Below are 18,332 nucleotides of genomic sequence, written 5' to 3' on the forward strand. Positions count from 1 at the left end.
GTTCCCTTCCTACAACAGCTGTCATTAACCAAAACTTTGCTCCTGCCTTATCCTGGCCCTTCAGACACCTGCAAAACAGCATGACAGCATGACCACTGCTTACTCTGCCCATGGCATGAATGGTTTTTTTTTTTTTTTTTTTTTTTTTTTAAGCTTACTCACTTCCCACAGTTGTACAGGTCACAACAGAAGCAGGTGTTGGTTTTTATTTTCGGTGTGCAGGGTGCACGGCGTTGTGGATGACAGATTGCCTGTGTGAATCCAGAAGAAATACGTAAAGCACATGAGGATACAATCACCAAACACGATTTCCGCTGCCATTTGGCCTGCTCTACACGTAGGTTTTGCACTGATCCCAATACAAGCCCCAGGCAGATTTTTCTTCCCTTATCTTGCAGCACAGCTCTCATAAAGTAGGCAGACTGCAATAAAGACACACATGACTAGAACAGACCAGGCTTTCCTTCCACCATGGGGAAGTCACAGATAAGCACACGTCTGCATAGGAAGGGGGTTGTACAACTCTTGCAAAGAGATAAGACCCTGCTGAATTAACACTCTTCCCCAGATGGCAATGTAGAGCAAAGAACTGTCAAGAGGCTGACACTAACTGAGGGAAAGATTCCCATATCGGCAAATAACTGAGCAAAGAGGTTAACTGGCTGCCTGTGGGTGCTAACACCTAAGTTCACATGGATGGTCTTTGGGCTGAAAAGGGAATGGACACCACCAATGCCACTGGGTAGCACTTTATTTGCACCTCCAGCAGGCATTTTTATGTGGAATGTAGTGGTTATTCACAGCTACTCAGACACCTGGGAGGAAATCTTAGAGGAAAAGAAGCCAAGGGTGTCCCATACACACTGTCACTGTGTGGCAGGAACACCTGCCCCCAGCAGGAGAAGACACGAGCAGAGGTGCAGAGGAAGGTACATTTTGTTCACATCCACAGAAATCACTGCTGTCTGGACTCTTAAATCCACACCCTGTTCCTGTAATGAACGTGCAGCTGAAGAGCTAAAGAAATCAGTGTATTTTCCTCTCCCATCTCCTCCTTTCTAATTACTTCTCCGCTAGCACAGCACCAAACATGGAGAAAGGTATTCCCAGCCTACCAGCCGCTCCGCAGAGCTCTGAAGATGGCAGCGGCCGCCTGGCAGGAGGTTTCTCCACCTGCAAGACGAAGCCACCCCTGCAAGGAGACAGCACAGCCACAGCTGCTCTCACCTCTGGTGGCGTGGTGCTCTTTGAGTAGTACTGGCATCGCCCTGCATACAGCGGCCGTAGGTCCTGCCGATGGAAAAGCGCCAGAATTAGCACCACATTAAAACAAAAATCTGCTGCCCAGTTGGGCTGTGAAAGCAGGCCAGGCTTTGGAGAGACTCCTGCCTCAGGACCCACCCACGGCATCCCCCCCAAGCCCCATACAGTTTTTAGCTCTGGTCCTTTGAGGCACATATCTGTGGCAGCTAACATGGGAGCAGCGGGCTCTTAAGCCAGCCTCGCCTGGGTGAGGGCAGCCACCCTGAGCTGAATTACTCATTCCTCATTTCCCCAGACGCATCCCAGGGACACCTAACATGTTTCCAAGGGTTCTTCATGCTGAATCATAACGCTTTATCATTAAAGTATCGGGAAATCTGCCCTTCTGGGCTCCTGAGTGAATGGTGGGAAAGGATGACGGGTGGCTCAGCCTGCAAACACACGTTAATGCCGTTAATGCCTCGCTTAGGGACAGCCTGCTCCCCGGCCAAACCTGCAGAGAAAGCAATGCCAAATTTCCCTTCGGGGCAGGGAGGGTGGTGGCAGCTCCTTTGCCTTGTGCATGCTGGCTGATGTGCAGTAGGGACAAACCCATGCCCAGGACCCCCCCTGCAGGCAGCCGGGCCCACTCTCTGTGTGTCACTCAGAGCACCCAGTGGCAGGGCCACAGTGGGAACACTATGTGCTCGGGTGGCAGGAGCACGTCTCTGGCCAGACAGCGACATTCTTGCACGGTTAGGGGAGGCCGAAAGCACGCCCATTAATCAAGAGACAGAAACCAGAGCCCTCATCTCCCCAGCCACACGGCCCCTGCTGCAGACGCACAGGCATTCCAGCGACTGGCAGGACCAAGTGCCAGCTCACGCCGTCACCCAGCCCACGAGGTCAGCGCCCCAAATCACGCAGCTGGCCTGTGGGCTCAGGCTCTAGAGGTGCTCTATCAAAGCTTCATGAGCCCCTGAGAGGGTTTATCAAAGCTTCACGAGCCCCTGAGAGGCAGGCAGAGGTGGTCAAGAGTTACTCATCACATCCCGACAGACTGAGACCTATCGCTGTCGTGTGCTCTGCCAGCAAATCCTGCCATCCCAACATCTCTCTACCACTTGGATGCTCAGAGGCAGAAAGGGGAGTCTGCATTACAAGGCAGAATAAAGAGCCAGCTGACACACGGAGTTTCCATTTCATGGTAACTGTGACAGTCTGAAATTGCTTCCCACTCTGATTGCAAATAAACTCTAAGCGTGTCTTTTTAATCCCATTTTGACAAAAATTAAAACCAAACAAAAACAAAATCATCAAACATCAAAGCTGCAGGAAAAAAAATCTGTTTGCAGTTATAAATTTTGATTTAAAACTTCAAATGAAATCACGTTTGTTTGTTTTTTTTATATCCTAACAGCTGAAGTTTTTGCATGTCCTGCTGTACTAGTGATTGGTCATGCCAGCAGCAGCTCATATTGGTTTTTAAGTCATCAAATAGAAACTTAGAGCCCAGTGAGTGCTTCCTGTTTGGACTGCACCCCCGCAATGAACTTTGTATCAAATTGCTTCCCTCTACTAGAACATACACTGATTCAATCAGCATTAGGAACGACCACTACAAGCATGTAAAATAAGACTGATGCTACTGCTCGTATATTATCACTTGACACTAGCTGTAATTCACATTACGCCTTATACATTTCAGTCTCAGTAAGCACACAAAGCACAAAAGAACTAAAGCAAAGTTTCCAGGTCTTAATGCTTAATGTAAGTTTCAAAATATATTTTTGTAAAGCCAACACGTTTTTCCTAAATTTTGTAATTTAAACCAGCATTCAGCACCTGACATGTATTTACAGAGCTCGATGCAGTCTGTTGTGGCGTGCGGACACATCACCTCTTTTCCTCGAGTAAAAGGACGGCAGGCCCCGTGTTTTCCTGGAAGCACTTACTATGTGTCTGGCAGCAAAGACGCCATCTACTATGGCACAGCAGAACGCAGCAATGACACCAAAGCTGATGAAGACAATCGATGCGACCAGCTGAGAAAGGAAAACAAAGCAAAGTATGATCTGCCTCGCCACAACCAAATGCTTCGTGCCCGCTCCACAAGAATACAGAAACCACAGTCAATAAGCCCTCGAGCAATCAATGACCCAAACGTTTGCCTGGGCTGCACAGACTGGTCTCATTGAAGTCGATGGGATCCGTGTCTCAGAGGAGAGCCTGTTCTCATGCAGAGGTAGAGGCAACACAGTAGGAGCAGCAGCACTGTGCCAGACAGGTTCTCTGGGGATGTGATATTGTAATGCAAGTTCTTCCGTGACACCAAAGTGCTAAACTTAGGCTGGGGATACACCTCCTCTTCTGGCTGCTGCTGTCCTTAACTCTTCCCTGAAGAGAAAGGAGGGATTTCTTCTCCCCCACCCCAAAGAGCTGCAGACAAGGTGCTCCCGTGAACACCCCTCAGGCCATTTCAGCCCACGGTGGCTTCTGCTGAAGCCAGCAAAGGCCACACAGGACCTCAGTGACTGTGCTGGCTGGCACAACAAATGGCTGAGGGCTGCAGCTTCTTCAGCTGGCAAGGAGAGGTGCGTGCGCTGCCTCTGTACCCTGTGCCAGGTGAGTGCCAGAACAGCCCCCTCTGGCTTGGAGGGGCTGCAAGGAGTCAGCCACGGCCATGTCGCACCCTGTGTTGTGCTGGGATGGAGAGACACCGAGCAGGGAGACCACCGAAAGCAGGGGGGCACTGAGGGGCACGACAAGCATTTTGTCAGTATTAGCATTTGCCCTCCAAACTAAGCAGCCTACCAGACAGGTTCACACACTTGGGAACGGCAGCATTTCCATTTAAAGAACTGAAAGCTTTGGTGAGTTTTTCCCCAGTGGTTTTTAACTCCAGAGGTTGTAGTCTTCAAGTGCTGCTTGCTAAAAGCTGCTTCTCCACAAGTACAGAGGTGATTCTGGTAATTAGGAGTTCTGAGCAACATTAAAAGTGATTAATAATACACACACAAAAGTAACAACTAGCCTGGCCAGCACTGACAAATACCTCAGGTCTCTGGGCATGGCTGGGGATGTTTGTTTTAAAGCCCAGCTGTTAAGTAATACTTAACTTGAAAAACTCAGTTCTTGGCACTGCTTAAAAGAGCCAGTTCTCAGGAGGACAAACCAAAACCCTTGACAAGCACAAGCCAGAAAGGATCCTATATGTATTTTTTTTAAGTATCTTGGAATTTTCAGGTAACTCACACTGGTTTTATTCTGTGAAAGCAGTGCCAACAAAGAGCAGACACCCCTACTTTTCTCCCACTGCTGCAGCCTCTCCAGCCAGTTGTTCGGTGATCCTGAAGGAAGAGGAGTCATTTCTCTATCTCAAACACCTTTTCTCTCTCCTAGAGTCTGAAGCGGTTTTCAGGGAGACCACAAAAATCCCTGAAGGCCTGAGGGCAGGCAGGGTGCTCCCTCCCCACCCAAGCTGGAAAACAGCCACCACCCAAGAACCTGAACAGAACAAGACAATGTGGAATCCACAGGTGGTGATACATCCCTCTATCCCTATATCTTTTTCCTTTATTTGGAACGTATGTGCTTTTACCAAGCCTCTAATAATTCCTCAGCAAATTATCAGTAAAAGTTTAACCTTGCTAAAACCCTGAAAGGCTCCTACTGTCTTGTCCTCCAATCCAGACCTTCAAACGATCCTATTTCCTCCTCAGCCAAATGGAATGAGACATCATCCTGGACACACAAGCATGCTTCCAAGACTTGCACTGCCCCATTGCAAAGAGAAACTGTGGTGGTAGGCAGAGCAGACTAAGATTAATCCAACTGCTGCAAAAACAAGTCACTGTCACCAGTAACAAGCTGCTGCTGGAATTAGATGCCCCAATAAGCCTGCCGATGGTAGCAAGCAACAAGTTTTCCAGGGTCAGGACCCCATTTCTGTTTGCTGTAAACACCAGCAATTCCTCCCCACTTGGACCCACTCCATCTCCACGGCTGGAGCACAACTTGGACCATCACTCACAACGGTCACGCTCCTCTGCCCTAACCAGTGAGAGCACAAAACGGGGGAAACCACAACTTCGTACAATCTCAGTGGAAGGAATGTTTTTTATGGCTTAGGTTATTCTGTAGTAAGTTTCCCTCTGTACTTTCCTTCATTGCATGCACACACAAAGGAGGATGTTCTCCCTAAAAAGCACGAACACTGGAGATGGTAACTGAGCCAAAACCTAAGTATATACAATTGGGTTATTTGTCTGTTGGCCCCCCTCTTGCAGACAGGAGCTGTTAATGTGGTTATTTCAAATGACACAAGGTTAATTTTTCTTAAGACTTTAAGACTTTTTAAGACTTTAATTTTCTTTAAGACTTTAATTTTTCTTAAGACTTTCGTAACAGCCCCACTAGGATCTGAGGATCTGGAGTCAGAAATGGGTTTGCTAACTTTACATACCCCCGATTTCCTCTCTGAGCTGGAGAAAAAGAAGCCTGAAAAACAAACACTGAGAATTTATGAGAAAGATAATAAAACGGCAAATTAAAGTATAAAATGGCATTTTAAAAACTGCGTGGTTTTCAACTAATCTTATGATTTGTCAAGAAGATTTTTGATTCAGAGTTGACAATACTGTTACTCTAACAAGAAAAAGATAGTGGCTCTTCAGGTAGCTGTCACTGATGTCAGTTACATGGAGCTGAACTTGCACAAGAAAAGACAAACTGATTTTGGATAAAGTAGGAACTATAAAATAGGAGCTTTCTGGTCTGAAGTCTCCTTCAGGCCACATCCCAGCAACACGCAGGATGCAAAGCTGCTGGCAACTCCTTTTGCATGGCATAGGTGACTGTCAGAAAGCTGCACAAAATGCTGACTCCTCACTTGAAAACTGCTGCCCCCGAGGAACAAGCTCTTCTGAAAGATCTCCCTCGCTCTGACAAGCCAGAGGAGCAGCCACACGGCAGGGAAGCCAGCATGCCAAGGTGGGAGGAATGAGAGCCATCTATTTCTGCCAGCAGGAGGGACAGAATTAAGTTTCAGGTTAGTTCTCCCTTTGGCCATGTTGGCACACTTAACTCCTCGTGCCCCCCCAGCCAGCTCATGGGGAGAAACATGCACAGGAACACAGCTATAAAAGTTGCTTTTAGCTCGTCCTGCCCTCACTGAGGAGAGACTGAGTAATGAGCAATGCAGACAGCCTTCTAGTAAATTAGGACACCAAGGAAGTCCATAAAAAAATAAAACCATCTTGCACTGCCAGTGGTATTAAGGAAACATGTAATGGGCTCAAGTGCCACTGTAAAATTAAGTGCCCCTGGGTAAAGAGGAAACATGAATAAAGTATGGGGACAATGAGTGGCAGCAACTCTGCGTCCTCTGCAGTCAGAGCAGGTTCACGTTAGCCTGCAAACTGAGGTGGCAGTGATGCAATCCTTGCAAAGCTGGGTCACGCATGCTTTTTAGGACAAAAAATGACAGAGAAATGAGAAGAACAGACACCTGCTACCCAGGGCTCTTCAGAATAAACAACCAAGCCAGGTCAGAGCCACGCTGTCATTTACGAGCAGCCCTGTGAACATGGCACTGGTATAATATGATGCTCGCTCAACCAGGCTCTGATCTGCTTCTAATACACGATGAGCAAGAGGCTTGGAAAGCTGCAAGGACAGAAGGAGCAGGACATGTTGCTCTCACATAGCTGGTGCAAGAACAACAAATAGCCATCAGGAAACCCACCTACCCTGAGCCCTGTAGGAAAGGAAGGTTTCCTCTCCTGCAGGGTCTGTCCCATCCTCTCCCTGCTGCCAGGGCTGTGCTCTGGGGGGAGGACGCTGCTTGCAAAGCAAAGGGCAGCCCAGCCTCTGACAGTACAAGCAGGAATTTCTCCAGATCCCCTTCTACCTTTGTCAGCAGCACATGGTGCTAAGCAAGTCCACAGGCCTCTCTGCAGAGGCAGCTCCATCACTGCAAAAGCAGGCAGTGGTGGTGGGCGCGCAGGACGGGCAGCTGCAGCACGGTCCCCCCGTGCCACCTCACATGAGGAAGGCTGGAAAGACCTTGCTGCCAGGGCCTGGGGCAGCCATTGGGAGGGACACTGCAGCTGCTGACACCTCCAAGCACCTCCAGGCACAGGTGGGAAGAGGAAGAGGTTGTGAAACAGAGCCTGCAAGACACCCTTAGGGGACATGAGAGACCCAGCCAAGACAGGCCTTTCTGCTGGGCCTTCTAGAGGCTTTCGCCTCGTCTCTGGGTTGGCTGTTTCACCACGTGCTTGATCTTCCTCTCTATCCTTTGCTTAGAATAGAAAGCCACCAAAAGCAATTTTTGCAGAGCTTCAAGCCTCTAGGAATTTATTTTAAAAGATTTAAAATAACTGTATTGTACCTAAACTATTTCTATTCTGTGCCACATACTGTGACAGCTCAAATGAAAAAGCGCTGGGAGTGAGTCCACAAAGCACTGAGTGTCCTGAAAATGCCAAACACTATTTTGAGCCCTTGAAAAATCCCACTGAGTTCAATGAGACTGTGTATAGTCACTGTGTGCTTCCTCAAGCATTTTTTAAAATTTAAAAAAATATCTGGGTTAACAGCCTTGTTCTCCTGGGCTGCCAAGAACCATCCACAGTTCTCAAGAGGCATGCAACTCTAGCCTGGAAGGGTTAGGAAAACTAGTAACACTCTTCACATACAAAATTCAAGTTACTGTCACTTTTTTTTTCTTGAAAGTCTACATAGTGAACTTACCATTTGCCTTTTGTTTTCTATCAAGTTTGATCCAATTATTCCAAGAAACGACCCAAAACCAAGCTGAAAGACAACATATTGTTAGCATTTAGATCAGGAAAACACCCAACATATTTCACATACAGACAGAACACAATTAAATCCAGAAGCAGCAAAAGAACACATTGATGCGTGAGCACTCTTCCCTCAGCAAGGAAATCAATGGAGTCTGTCACTAGTTAGAACTGTCAAGTGTATCCCTCATGTGACACTAAAAGGTGTGTAAAAACCAAAAGGATGAATTCTGACCTCAATCCCCTCCCTGGTGATGCTGAGAAATGGGTGGTGGATGAGGATGTGCACTGCTGTCTTGGAACAACCCTGCCAACGTTCAGCAGTCCTCAGATGCAAACCTAGCAGGACATCACTAGCATTTGCAGGACCAGGCTCTAGTAACCTCACCAAGGATGCGAGCTTTCACCTAAGTTTTCAGCTCAGAGTCCCTTGATGTGAAGCATGAAAAAAGGGAGAGCTCATGCTCACGAAGACTCAGCAGTTTCTCTCCACCTGCTACCCCTCCCTCACTTCCAGGGGTGAAGTGTCATCAGCCAGTGTCTTTCTTTCACCAAAAGAGCCCACAGCAGCCCAGCCAACAGAATGAGCTACTCCAGCAAAAGCATATTTTCTTGCTGCTGTAACTGACAACCCTGTTTTTATTTCAGCTCAGTGAAGTCAGTTAGGAGTGCAGTGTCCTACCACCTTTCTCTATAGCCTTAAGCTATTTAACTACACTAAAGAAGTTTCTAGGACACAGTATGCCTCAACCAAGCTAAAAACAGGGAACTGAGGACTACAGGGGAAGATCCAGACGTACTTCTGTAAGGGTCATAACTAGAAAGGTCTTTGATCAGTGCATAGCACACACAACCCCGCTTCTCTTGGTCAGCAAAGAGAAATGCTGGGAAGTCCTACAGCTGCCATTGCTTGTACTCAGCGGGCTACAAATCCATTCAGTAGATGAGGGGGGCAGTGAAGATCTGGGTGAGAAAGCTAAATAACTGGCCAGCTCCTAAGGAAGCAAAGTAAGGCACAAAACAAGTTGCAGTGGCTCAAGAACGGGTCAAGCAACCTGAAATCGGTATTTTAAGATCCAGGAATGGAAAGGAATGGTTTAACAAATCCAGTATTAACAAGGAGGGGCATAAGTAGAGATTAGCAGGCAGAAACGTGACAAAAAGTTGGTGTTAAAACTTACCATGCCCTGCTTAAGCCCTGTAACATTTGGTGCTGGTGCAAAAGGCAGCAAAGAGTGCTGTCTCCAACAGCAGGGGATTAAAGCAGAGCAGCTGACTTAGCTACTGCTTCCCAGCTGTCTGGGCTGCACTCTGAGCGGACCCACATTGGGCTCCAAAGGAACCAGCCACCACGGTGTGAAGCACAGCAGTGAGGGCAGGCACTAAAAGGGAAGAGAGCCAGGGCGTGGCTGAACTGCCCCAAACAGATCTGCTGATGTTTCTGGGCTGATCTTTTATTATTTTATTCAGCCTGGGAAAACAAAAACCCCCACCTTTCCCATGTAAGAAGAGTCTTAAAATTCAATTTCAAGCCCCAAACCTGAGCGATCCAGGCATTAACAGTGACTTGGATCCAGGTAATATTTTCAGTCTGGTGATATTTAGCAGCAAAGAGGATGTCTGGCAATACACACCTAAGGCAAACATTCAAGAAAACCATTTTGTACCCTTTAAACTTGATCTGACATGTTTAAGAGAAGTGCACATGGCATTTCAGAGCAGCCCCAAACCAAAATGTGAGAGACTTGAGATAATTTAAGATAACTAAAAAAGAAAAAAAATCAGAGTGACTGAGCACATCCAATGGGCAAAGATCAAATAAGTTGGTGGATTCTCATCCTGCATTAATGGGAAAAACAGCAGTTCTTCATCAGAGCCCTTAGTAATCTGCATTAATTGCATCACTGTTATTTGCTGGTGGATAGGATCCCCCGGGGACATCTGTCTGGAAGGAGGACAGGGTACAAATGAACGTGCTTTTCCAGAAGAATGCCCGAGGCCAACTTCCTTGACAAGGAGCCATTACAGAAAAGGCTTTTCACTCAAAGCCTAAGAAAGGTCAATCATTTACACTGATGCCAGAAGCTGTTATAACTTGGAGAGAGCATTTGTACCACATGGATGGCCTTTAACACGGCAACACAGAGAAGAGGCTTCTTATAAGCCTTGTTCTGCCTTCACAGAGGCACTGTCCCATTCCTCAATCCGGCTGTCTTGCACAGAGCTGTGCCACATCTGGCTGCCTCTGCAGCTGCTGGACACCCCTCTTCCACTGTACAAAGCGAAAGAGTTCTTGGAGTTCACAGCTGAGAAGTCTTGAAGAACATTTTTCTTGAAGATTCACAAAAGAGATGGAAGAAACTTGTGAGTTATTACTTTAAAAAGATGCAGGATTTTTAAGCTAACCTCTCAACCTGTGATCCCCACTCCCATAAGGGTAATTGCCCTCTGTACCTGATGATTACTCCTGCTTGCTGAGCATCACTCTTGTAGTCTGGGCTTCCCAGGCCCACATCAGTCAGCCAGCCACAGGTGATGCTATTTCCCATGGAGGCACCGCTGAGGTGTTCACAGAAGTAGCTGTGAAGGTACCAGTGGTCAGGGTGGCAGTGAAGGCAGCCTAGGTACGGGACACGTCCTCGTGCCCTCTGCTTCAGCTCCTCCAGCTGTGTCAGTGAGGAACTGCTCTGTTTGTGAAAAAAACAAAACCCCACTGACGCATGGAAGGTCTCTAGTGCCTGCTTCAGTCCTTCCTCAGGAGCAGAGGCCTAGGAAGGTGATTTCCCCACAGACATACACTTCCTTCTATACCCAACACAGGCGATCCAAGGGAGGAGCATTAGGCCTGGGGGCTAGGAGGCACCCTGGCGGCCAAATGGCACAGTACAGATCTACTTTTAGAGAAGCCAGTGCCAGCCAGGTGTCAGTGACAGCACATATGTGGAGCCATCACACCCAGGGTAGCTGAACGTCCACCCAGATCACCACAGGGCTGCTGTGCGACCACAGATGGAGCCTGCTGCTTCGCCTACTCGCACATGTCAGGGCCCTAGGCTGAGGAGCACAAAGCTAGACCAAAACAGAGCTTTGGGGCTCTCTCTTTTCCTCACTGACACAGAGTAACAGCACCAGCAATGCCGTGGAGACATGTGTGGGCCTAACCTCAGTGTGAAGCTGTGGGTGACACGACTTCTGTGGAGCCACTGCCTGTGGATGTCATCTGCCCAGGGACACCTCACCAACACCCTTTCAGCACAGCAAAGGGAGAGATCCCATCTTGTTACAAAACATCAGCTACTTTAAGTACCTGCTGAGGCACCCAGCAGCAAACGGGAATGCTTTCCTGCTCAGGAGAGCAGCGAGGTGGTTGTGCATTTCCACAGCTTAGTGGACTGAGAGAGGGAATTTGGTGACAAGCCTACAGACACAATCAGGGGGTCTCCAAATAAAGTGAGTGACTCAACACCCTTCTCAAGTACAGGAACTCAAGAAGCCCTTGAGCAGATCGAGTCTCAAAAAACATGCAAGCGGTGCTGACGTTGCCAGAGAATAAATAGCAAGGGAGATGTCACAGGGATGCAAACACCAGGCTCCACCATCTGCGGCAGTCTGGGGGACCTGCTCTGAGGCACGAGGTCCAGCTCGGGCTGACAGCATAGGCTTAGCCTGGAGAGCTGGAAGCCAGATCGTCACCCTTCTCAACACCTTTCCTCGATAGTTCTCTTTTAAAAAGATCAGGTCCAAAAGCAGAGTTACTTGCATGAGCCAGAAAACTGATCCTAAATCAAAGAGACCAAATGCTGTCTGTAATAACATTCCACACAAATGGCTACAAAGGGGCTTTCTTCACTCACAGAAGAGCTTGTCCACAGGGAAGTAAAAACCTCCCAGAGATCAGCAGTGCATGGTAAATAAATCAGATAGCAATAAGGCAAGAACAACTCTCCCCCTAGTAATCTGACCTGGCTTTAAACCTCCGACTTTGGGGCTCCAAACCTAAGCGCACAGCAGCCTTTGGCTGTTACACCAGGAGCCTCTAGCTCGAGGGCTGCAGTTGTGCTCAGCTCCTAAGAAATGGATTTAGCTGCAGCTCAGTCCTTTTGGTTCTCCTGTATGAGCATGCCTCAGACATCGGGACAGCCCAGCATGTGCTTTCCAGCTCATGCTGGACCTCTTTTTGGGCAGCACCACAGAGTGCACACGTGTGGTTCTGAGCCAGGAGGTGCTCAATGTACTGTCCCCACATGCTTCTGCAGACGGTTGTACATCTACTGGCAGGAAGGCTGGGCACCAGTGGTCTTCCCTAAATTAAGCAATTTGAAGATCATCCTTCCTCATTCTCATTTATTGATTTAAAAAATAAAAATAAAAAAATCGATGTGCTAGCCGCTTTGATATGTATGCTTCCCTGGCAAATTGCCAAAGCTATTGCCAGCGTGGTTCTCCATTCAGACTCCCAACCATTAAACACTTCTGCATGTGAACTTTTTGACCATGAGTTCATATGAACAGTATTTTGCTTTTGGACTCCATTATCTTTGTAGGTCCCTTTCAGCTGAACTAGTCTATCCTAAAACCCAGTCTCTCAGCTGTTGTTAGCACCTCATGGTCCTTCTCACTTATGGCTGGGGTTAATCTGATGCATGCAAACAAAGAAGTTCTTGCGTTGCTTTGACTGACGTCACACCTATTTATCTGTCTCACTATTAGATCAAAAGCATGTAATTACCTAAGCTCAGGGGAAACTGCCACTTGACTGGATGGGATTTTTGCATGGGAATGAGCAGCAGGTGCAAAATAATAATAAAACAAATAAATCAAATTGCAATGAAGTAGCTGAGCATACGTTAATATTCAGGACAAGATCACCCTTTACAACATTTGCAGCATCACAAGGGACTTTGTAGGCAATAAGTTTTCTAGACCTACCTAGGAGTTCTATACTTACAATAACCCCTGGGTAATAACCTCCAACAGTCACATTTTGGGTTCTTGTTGTAGCAGCTAGGCCCACCGTTAGAATTAATACTGACACAATGAGGAGAGTCACAGTTACGTAGAGGGAATTTCTTTTTCTTCTATTGAACGACCCTAAAAACACACATACACAACAGAATTTGCTAATTCCATCTGGGGACGGTCACTGTATCGCAAAATTCTCCTCCCACCACCAGCCACATAACAGTGAATTTCCTTTCTGGTAACGTGAGAATATTTTTGGTTTTGGCTGTCTCTTTTCACCTTCACTAACATGCTTTATCAACTGCTAACTAGGGCATCTGAATTCACATCTGTTTATCATTGCTTGGATATGGATGAAGAGAGCCTTAAGAACTGTAACTTGGCAAAGCTCACCTAGATAAAACAAAGCTTTCCAGTCCCTTCGAGTCTGGGACAATTGACCTAATGAGAAATACTACCATTAGGTATTCTTTTCTGATATGTCTGCTTACATCGAGCCAAGTATCCACACTCTACACCACCTGTTTTGAAGGGGGAAATTCACTGTTCACTGTAAACATATCAGAAGGCATCCACAATTTTCCATATAAATGAGACATCACCAGTAACAGCCACTTCCCCTGCGGTATCATCCTCTACTTTCAGCAAGGGCCAGGTATTTTTACATGTTTGAATAATGAATTTGTGGGTTAAGGAAACTCATATACAGCTGCCTAATTCTTTTTTTTTTTTTAATGTATTTATAGATCTCCCAAACAAACATAAATATAAAATAGTGATCCCATCAGCCAAGAGGAAAGCTGGCTGCCATCTTACGCTCAGCAAAATCTTTAGGGGTGTTTGTTCAGTGTGTATTCTGCAATCTTTAAATCACTTTGTGGAACAAGCCTTTTGATTATATTTCATGCATTATGTAAACACAACCCATCGCAAGCGAGCAGCTGGCAGGATAACAGGCTGTAACGGTCCCCTGCCTGCCCCGGGGCTGCGCCTGCTCCCCGCGGCTGCCGGGACCACTCCAAATCCCATCCCTGCAGCCCGGGGCTCTCCAAAGCACCCAGGGAGCAGGCAGAGGCATTACCCACTCCAGAGGCTCCCAAGTGGTGTGCACACCACAAGCACCTTGCAAGGTATTTCAAAGCAGGGCTGGAACGCACCCCAGGAGCAAGGGGCTGCTTCTACCATGGAGCATGTTCCCTAGAGAAAACTCTATCCCAGCCAAACCCAGGACATGTTAACTTTCTTCCTAGGAGCTGATGTAGTGCTGTGTTTTGGATTTAGGAGGAAAATACCAGCTCCTAAGAAGAAAGTTAACTCCATCCCAGCCAAAACCAGGACAAAAACACCCCTGGGAGCCCCCATCTGAGGTGAGCAGGGCACTCTGGCAGCTTGCATGTGGTAGAAAAAACAGCCGCCGAAAGGAACTGCTGACTCAACGGGCTGACAGGACTTGGCCAAGCCAAACACCACTGTCCTGCCGAAATTCTCCAAAGGTAAATGCACTTCAGGCCTCACAAGGCAGCTTGCTGTCTTGACGATGGATGTTCCAGACTGTAAAGAAGGGCCTGCACCTTCTCCAGGGTCTGCAAATTTTTGCAACAAAGCTAAAGAGATCTTCTGTGTTCACCACAACAGCTACATGGACGCACATTGGTACAAACCACTTCCTTCCTCTGCAGGGACAGCTCTCCCCGTCAAGCAGAGACCCCACCACCAGCCACAGCACATCCTCACCGAGCTGGTCCATGCTCTGTGTTGGCACAGCCACAATCAGCTCCATGCTGAACCATCACATCCACAAAAAGCAGATGAGTTCAAAAGCACAGCCGAGTCCTGAGCAGGCTTACCACCCCACAACAAGGAGATAAAAGGCAGGAGGAGTTTGCAGGGAAAAACAGTGTCCTTTTTGACTTGCTAGCATCTCTGGAAGGAAAGCTCTTCTCCTGCTTGTGCCCTTGGGCACATCTGTAACTGCAGTAATGGGACATCACAAGGTCCAAAAGCAAGAGATCTGACAAGTGGTTAGTCAGTTCTTAGCTGGAGTGAATATCTAGACAGGTGCTAGTTCCAAATAAAACACAGATTTCAAATAACTGCTAAAGCATCCCTAGGGCCCAGGCTGGATCTTTTATCAGCACCCTCCTTTTATTCTCCTAAATCTGCCAAATAAGCTAATAATATAAAATCTGGACTTTTAGGTGTTTAAAATCCATCAAGATACCAGGCCATTCTGAACATACTGCCTCCCAAATACCAGAGCTTGTGCAACACTCCAGTTCCAATGTCATCCTTTCAATGCAAGCATCACAGAAATGTCATGAAATACCAAACCACTGGGACTAAAGGTTCAGCTGAACAAAAAGCTTCAGAAAGGGGGGGGAGCAAGTTACTACCTTTTACAGGGCTTAGTTCTGAATGGAAGGAGGGAAGAACCTGTCTTGCTTAAACACACAGTAGGTCACCAACCTTCTGATCACCACTATAGCTTGGCTGGTAAATGAGAAGTAGAACAGCCATAAGTTCCTCACACAGCTTAAACTCTTTAGGGTTAGGCTGTGTGGGTGTGCAGATCCTCGTTTGCCTGTCAAACAGCCCTGCAGAGCCAGCCTGAATGAGTGCGGGGCATACACATGGAGCTACACACCGGTCCTTCTGCATTTCCCATTATCAATCCTTCAAAAAGTCACAATGAAAAATGGCAAAATATGCCATCTTCCTCAAAACCAGAGTATTTTGTAGTAACTTTTCTTCAAGAAAATGCTCTAAAACAAGAAGCTTGAAACATCACATATGCACTTGGAACTTGTTTCACAACCGTGCTCCCCACATTCGCATTTCTCCATTGTTTCCCAGCTCACAAGTGACACACACTGACATGCGATAGAGTGGAACAAAAGGTTTCCAATCAAAAAACTTCTGAAATCTTCTAAATATTCCTTAATAAGAGAGGGGAAAAAAAAAAGCCAAATGCTTTAATCCCAGGTCTGAAGAAAAACCACCATAACCCTTTAATTTGAAATCTCACGGATAATGCAATCATCTCCACTTCATCTCTGTTCTAGGACACTAATGTCATTATTCCTTTCTCTGAAAAGCTTCTTTGTTACACGTACATTGATAAAGTGGTTTTGTACTTCCAGAAGGACGCCTGCAGCTGCTTCAGCGGTCCTGTGGCTTGTAAACAGCATGCCCACTGATGGCTGCCCTGGCTAAATCACCCATCAGGACATTAATTTTTGCTGCGAAATTCCCCAGTAGCTTGGCTGTTTTCCTCTTTGCTACTGAACCTGGTGCAGCTTTACGTGCAGGAGAGCAAAGCGAAGCCACAAGCGCTGCGCAGCTTTGCCATCTCTCCTTTTAAAAGGCAGTAACAGCCTTTTCTCTGTGATTTATCCAGATACCTCTAAACTTGCCGTGTTTAGAGGTATCTTGCAGTGTGAGCATATGAGGCAGCTCACGTTTAAGTCTGTGAGGCAGATGTAAAGAAATTAGCGCTGCGTATCACCTAATTCTTTCACTGGAATGGCACTCGAAATGCGTTCAGGCTTCTCTAAGACCATTTTTACATCGAGCCCCAGAAACGTCCTCAGCACAACAGCCACAAACCCACCACCAACCGGGGTGTCAGCAGGGCGAGCCCCCTACCAAACCAGGGTGGTTTTCTGCAGATTGCTGCAGAAGTTCGGAGTGACAGCTACCTTCGTGTGGCCCCGATGTGCTCCAGCTCCTGCCGCCGGGCACAGCGCCGACTCCTCTCGGCGAGAGGGGGGACGAGCGTGCAGCGGGGCAGCCCCCAGTAACCACCGGTTCCCTACAGCCCCCGGCCCCTCCGCCCAACATGGCCGCGCCGCCGCCGCCCCCGCCCCCGGCCCCGGCCCCGCTTACCCACGGAGTCGGGCAAGGCAATGCCGCCCGGCCGCTGCTGAGTCAGGGCCTGCCGCATGCTGCCCGCCGGGCCCCGGCCCCGGCCCCGGCCCCGGCCCGGGCAGCGGCTCCGCGGCGCCTGCGCGCAGCGGCTGAGGCGGCTGCGGGGCCGGGGGCGGGCTCGGAGCCTGGTGGGGGCCGGGCCGGGGCCTCGCTGTGGGGCCCTAAGGGTATTGTGGGCTCCGTGCGACGCCCGAAATCCCACCCGGGAGTCCGAGCTCTGAGCTGAGGGACCCCTCGCTGAGCCGGGCCGGGCCGGGCCGGGCCGGGCCGGGCCGGTTCGCAGTGGGGCTTGGCTCGGCCCCGTTAGGAGCACCCTCCGAGCCGTGAAGCCCCGTGGCAGCCCCAATATCACTAGGGGAGAAGGGGAGGGGCGTTACAGACACACACCCTAATTCCCCGCCAGAATTACAACTCGGCCCTCACAGCCGTTAGCACATTTTGGGGTGCGGTGGGGTGTTTCTGCCCAGGGGGTTATTTTGTGGATGGGAGGGCTGAAAGTGCTGCCCTGTAGCCAAGTTGTGCCGCAACGCTCGGCCCCCTGCGCTCACCAGTGGCACACCACAAAATTCAGGGCTGGGGCTGCCCTGCCTCATCCTCCCCGCTCCCCACATCGCTCCCCTGGCCTCTCTACACCCCACCAGCTCCCCCCCATCTCAATTCCCTGCTGCTTTGGGTGCTCCCATCCTTTGCCAAACGTCCCTGTCCTCCCCATCCACACGGGGCGATGGTGAATCCAGCACAATCAGAGACAGACTTGGGCACCTCCAGCCCCTGTCCCCCCGTGTTTTGGTGCAGATTTTTACTTCCCAGTGCTCCGGTTTCCCTGCAGTGCCTGATGTTGCCCAGGCCCCATCGTGAGAGGCCCCATGAGCACCTCATGTCCCTGGCTGAGGAGCTGGGGCAGGCCCTTAGCCTCTGTTTTCCAAATCGTGTCTGTAAAATGGGGATAAAAGCATCTTCCCAGCAGGCTTTGTAATTGCTTGTAAATCATTTTTAATGCCCTGGGCTGAGAGGCGCTAAGTGCAAATCATGTAATTATTTCAAGCCAAATCATATTTCATCAAGTTAAAAGAAACTAATCCTATCTCTACTTCAAAAACCCACACTTTTATTGGATAAGAGCCTAATTACCAGCCTCTCCCGGGAGCAAAGAGAAAGCACACACTGACAGCGGTGCAAGAGGCAAGCTACAAATGCCCAGATCAATTAATGGCAAAGAACGCTTTGCCTCCAGAGAAAGCAGCAGTTATTTACCTTGGATGAACCGGCACAGCCCCATGCACACCGATACAGGGGCGTGCGTGTGCTCACGGGGAGCTGCGTGCACCCCAAGTCCCACAGGCCCTGTGGAGCACCAGTGCCCCATCCCAGCTCCATCCTGCACAGGCTCTG

The 18,332-nt window shown here is 48.6% G+C and overlaps 1 protein-coding gene across 8 annotated transcripts in view; it reads right to left on the reverse strand.

Annotated features, from left to right (window-relative positions):
- TMEM255A (transmembrane protein 255A) overlaps nt 1-18,332 on the reverse strand; it is a 33,583-nt gene that overhangs the window by 9,714 nt on the left and 5,537 nt on the right. For 2 of the 8 annotated variants that reach the window (XM_083797742.1, XM_083797741.1), the window contains exons 1-6: nt 16,899-17,104; nt 13,000-13,142; nt 7,999-8,061; nt 3,198-3,287; nt 1,228-1,290; nt 163-251 (exon numbers count right to left, since the gene is read on the reverse strand). In XM_083797742.1, the coding sequence (XP_083653868.1) occupies nt 163-251; nt 1,228-1,290; nt 3,198-3,287; nt 7,999-8,061; nt 13,000-13,142; nt 16,899-16,956 (506 nt within the window). In that variant the 5' untranslated portion in view covers nt 16,957-17,104. The other 6 variants (XM_083797740.1, XM_083797738.1, XM_083797739.1 and 3 more) reach the window with 4 other exon arrangements.

Source organism: Anser anser (assembly GCF_964211835.1).
Source record: "Anser anser genome assembly, chromosome: 13".
In the NCBI taxonomy this organism is placed as follows: domain Eukaryota; kingdom Metazoa; phylum Chordata; class Aves; order Anseriformes; family Anatidae; genus Anser; species Anser anser.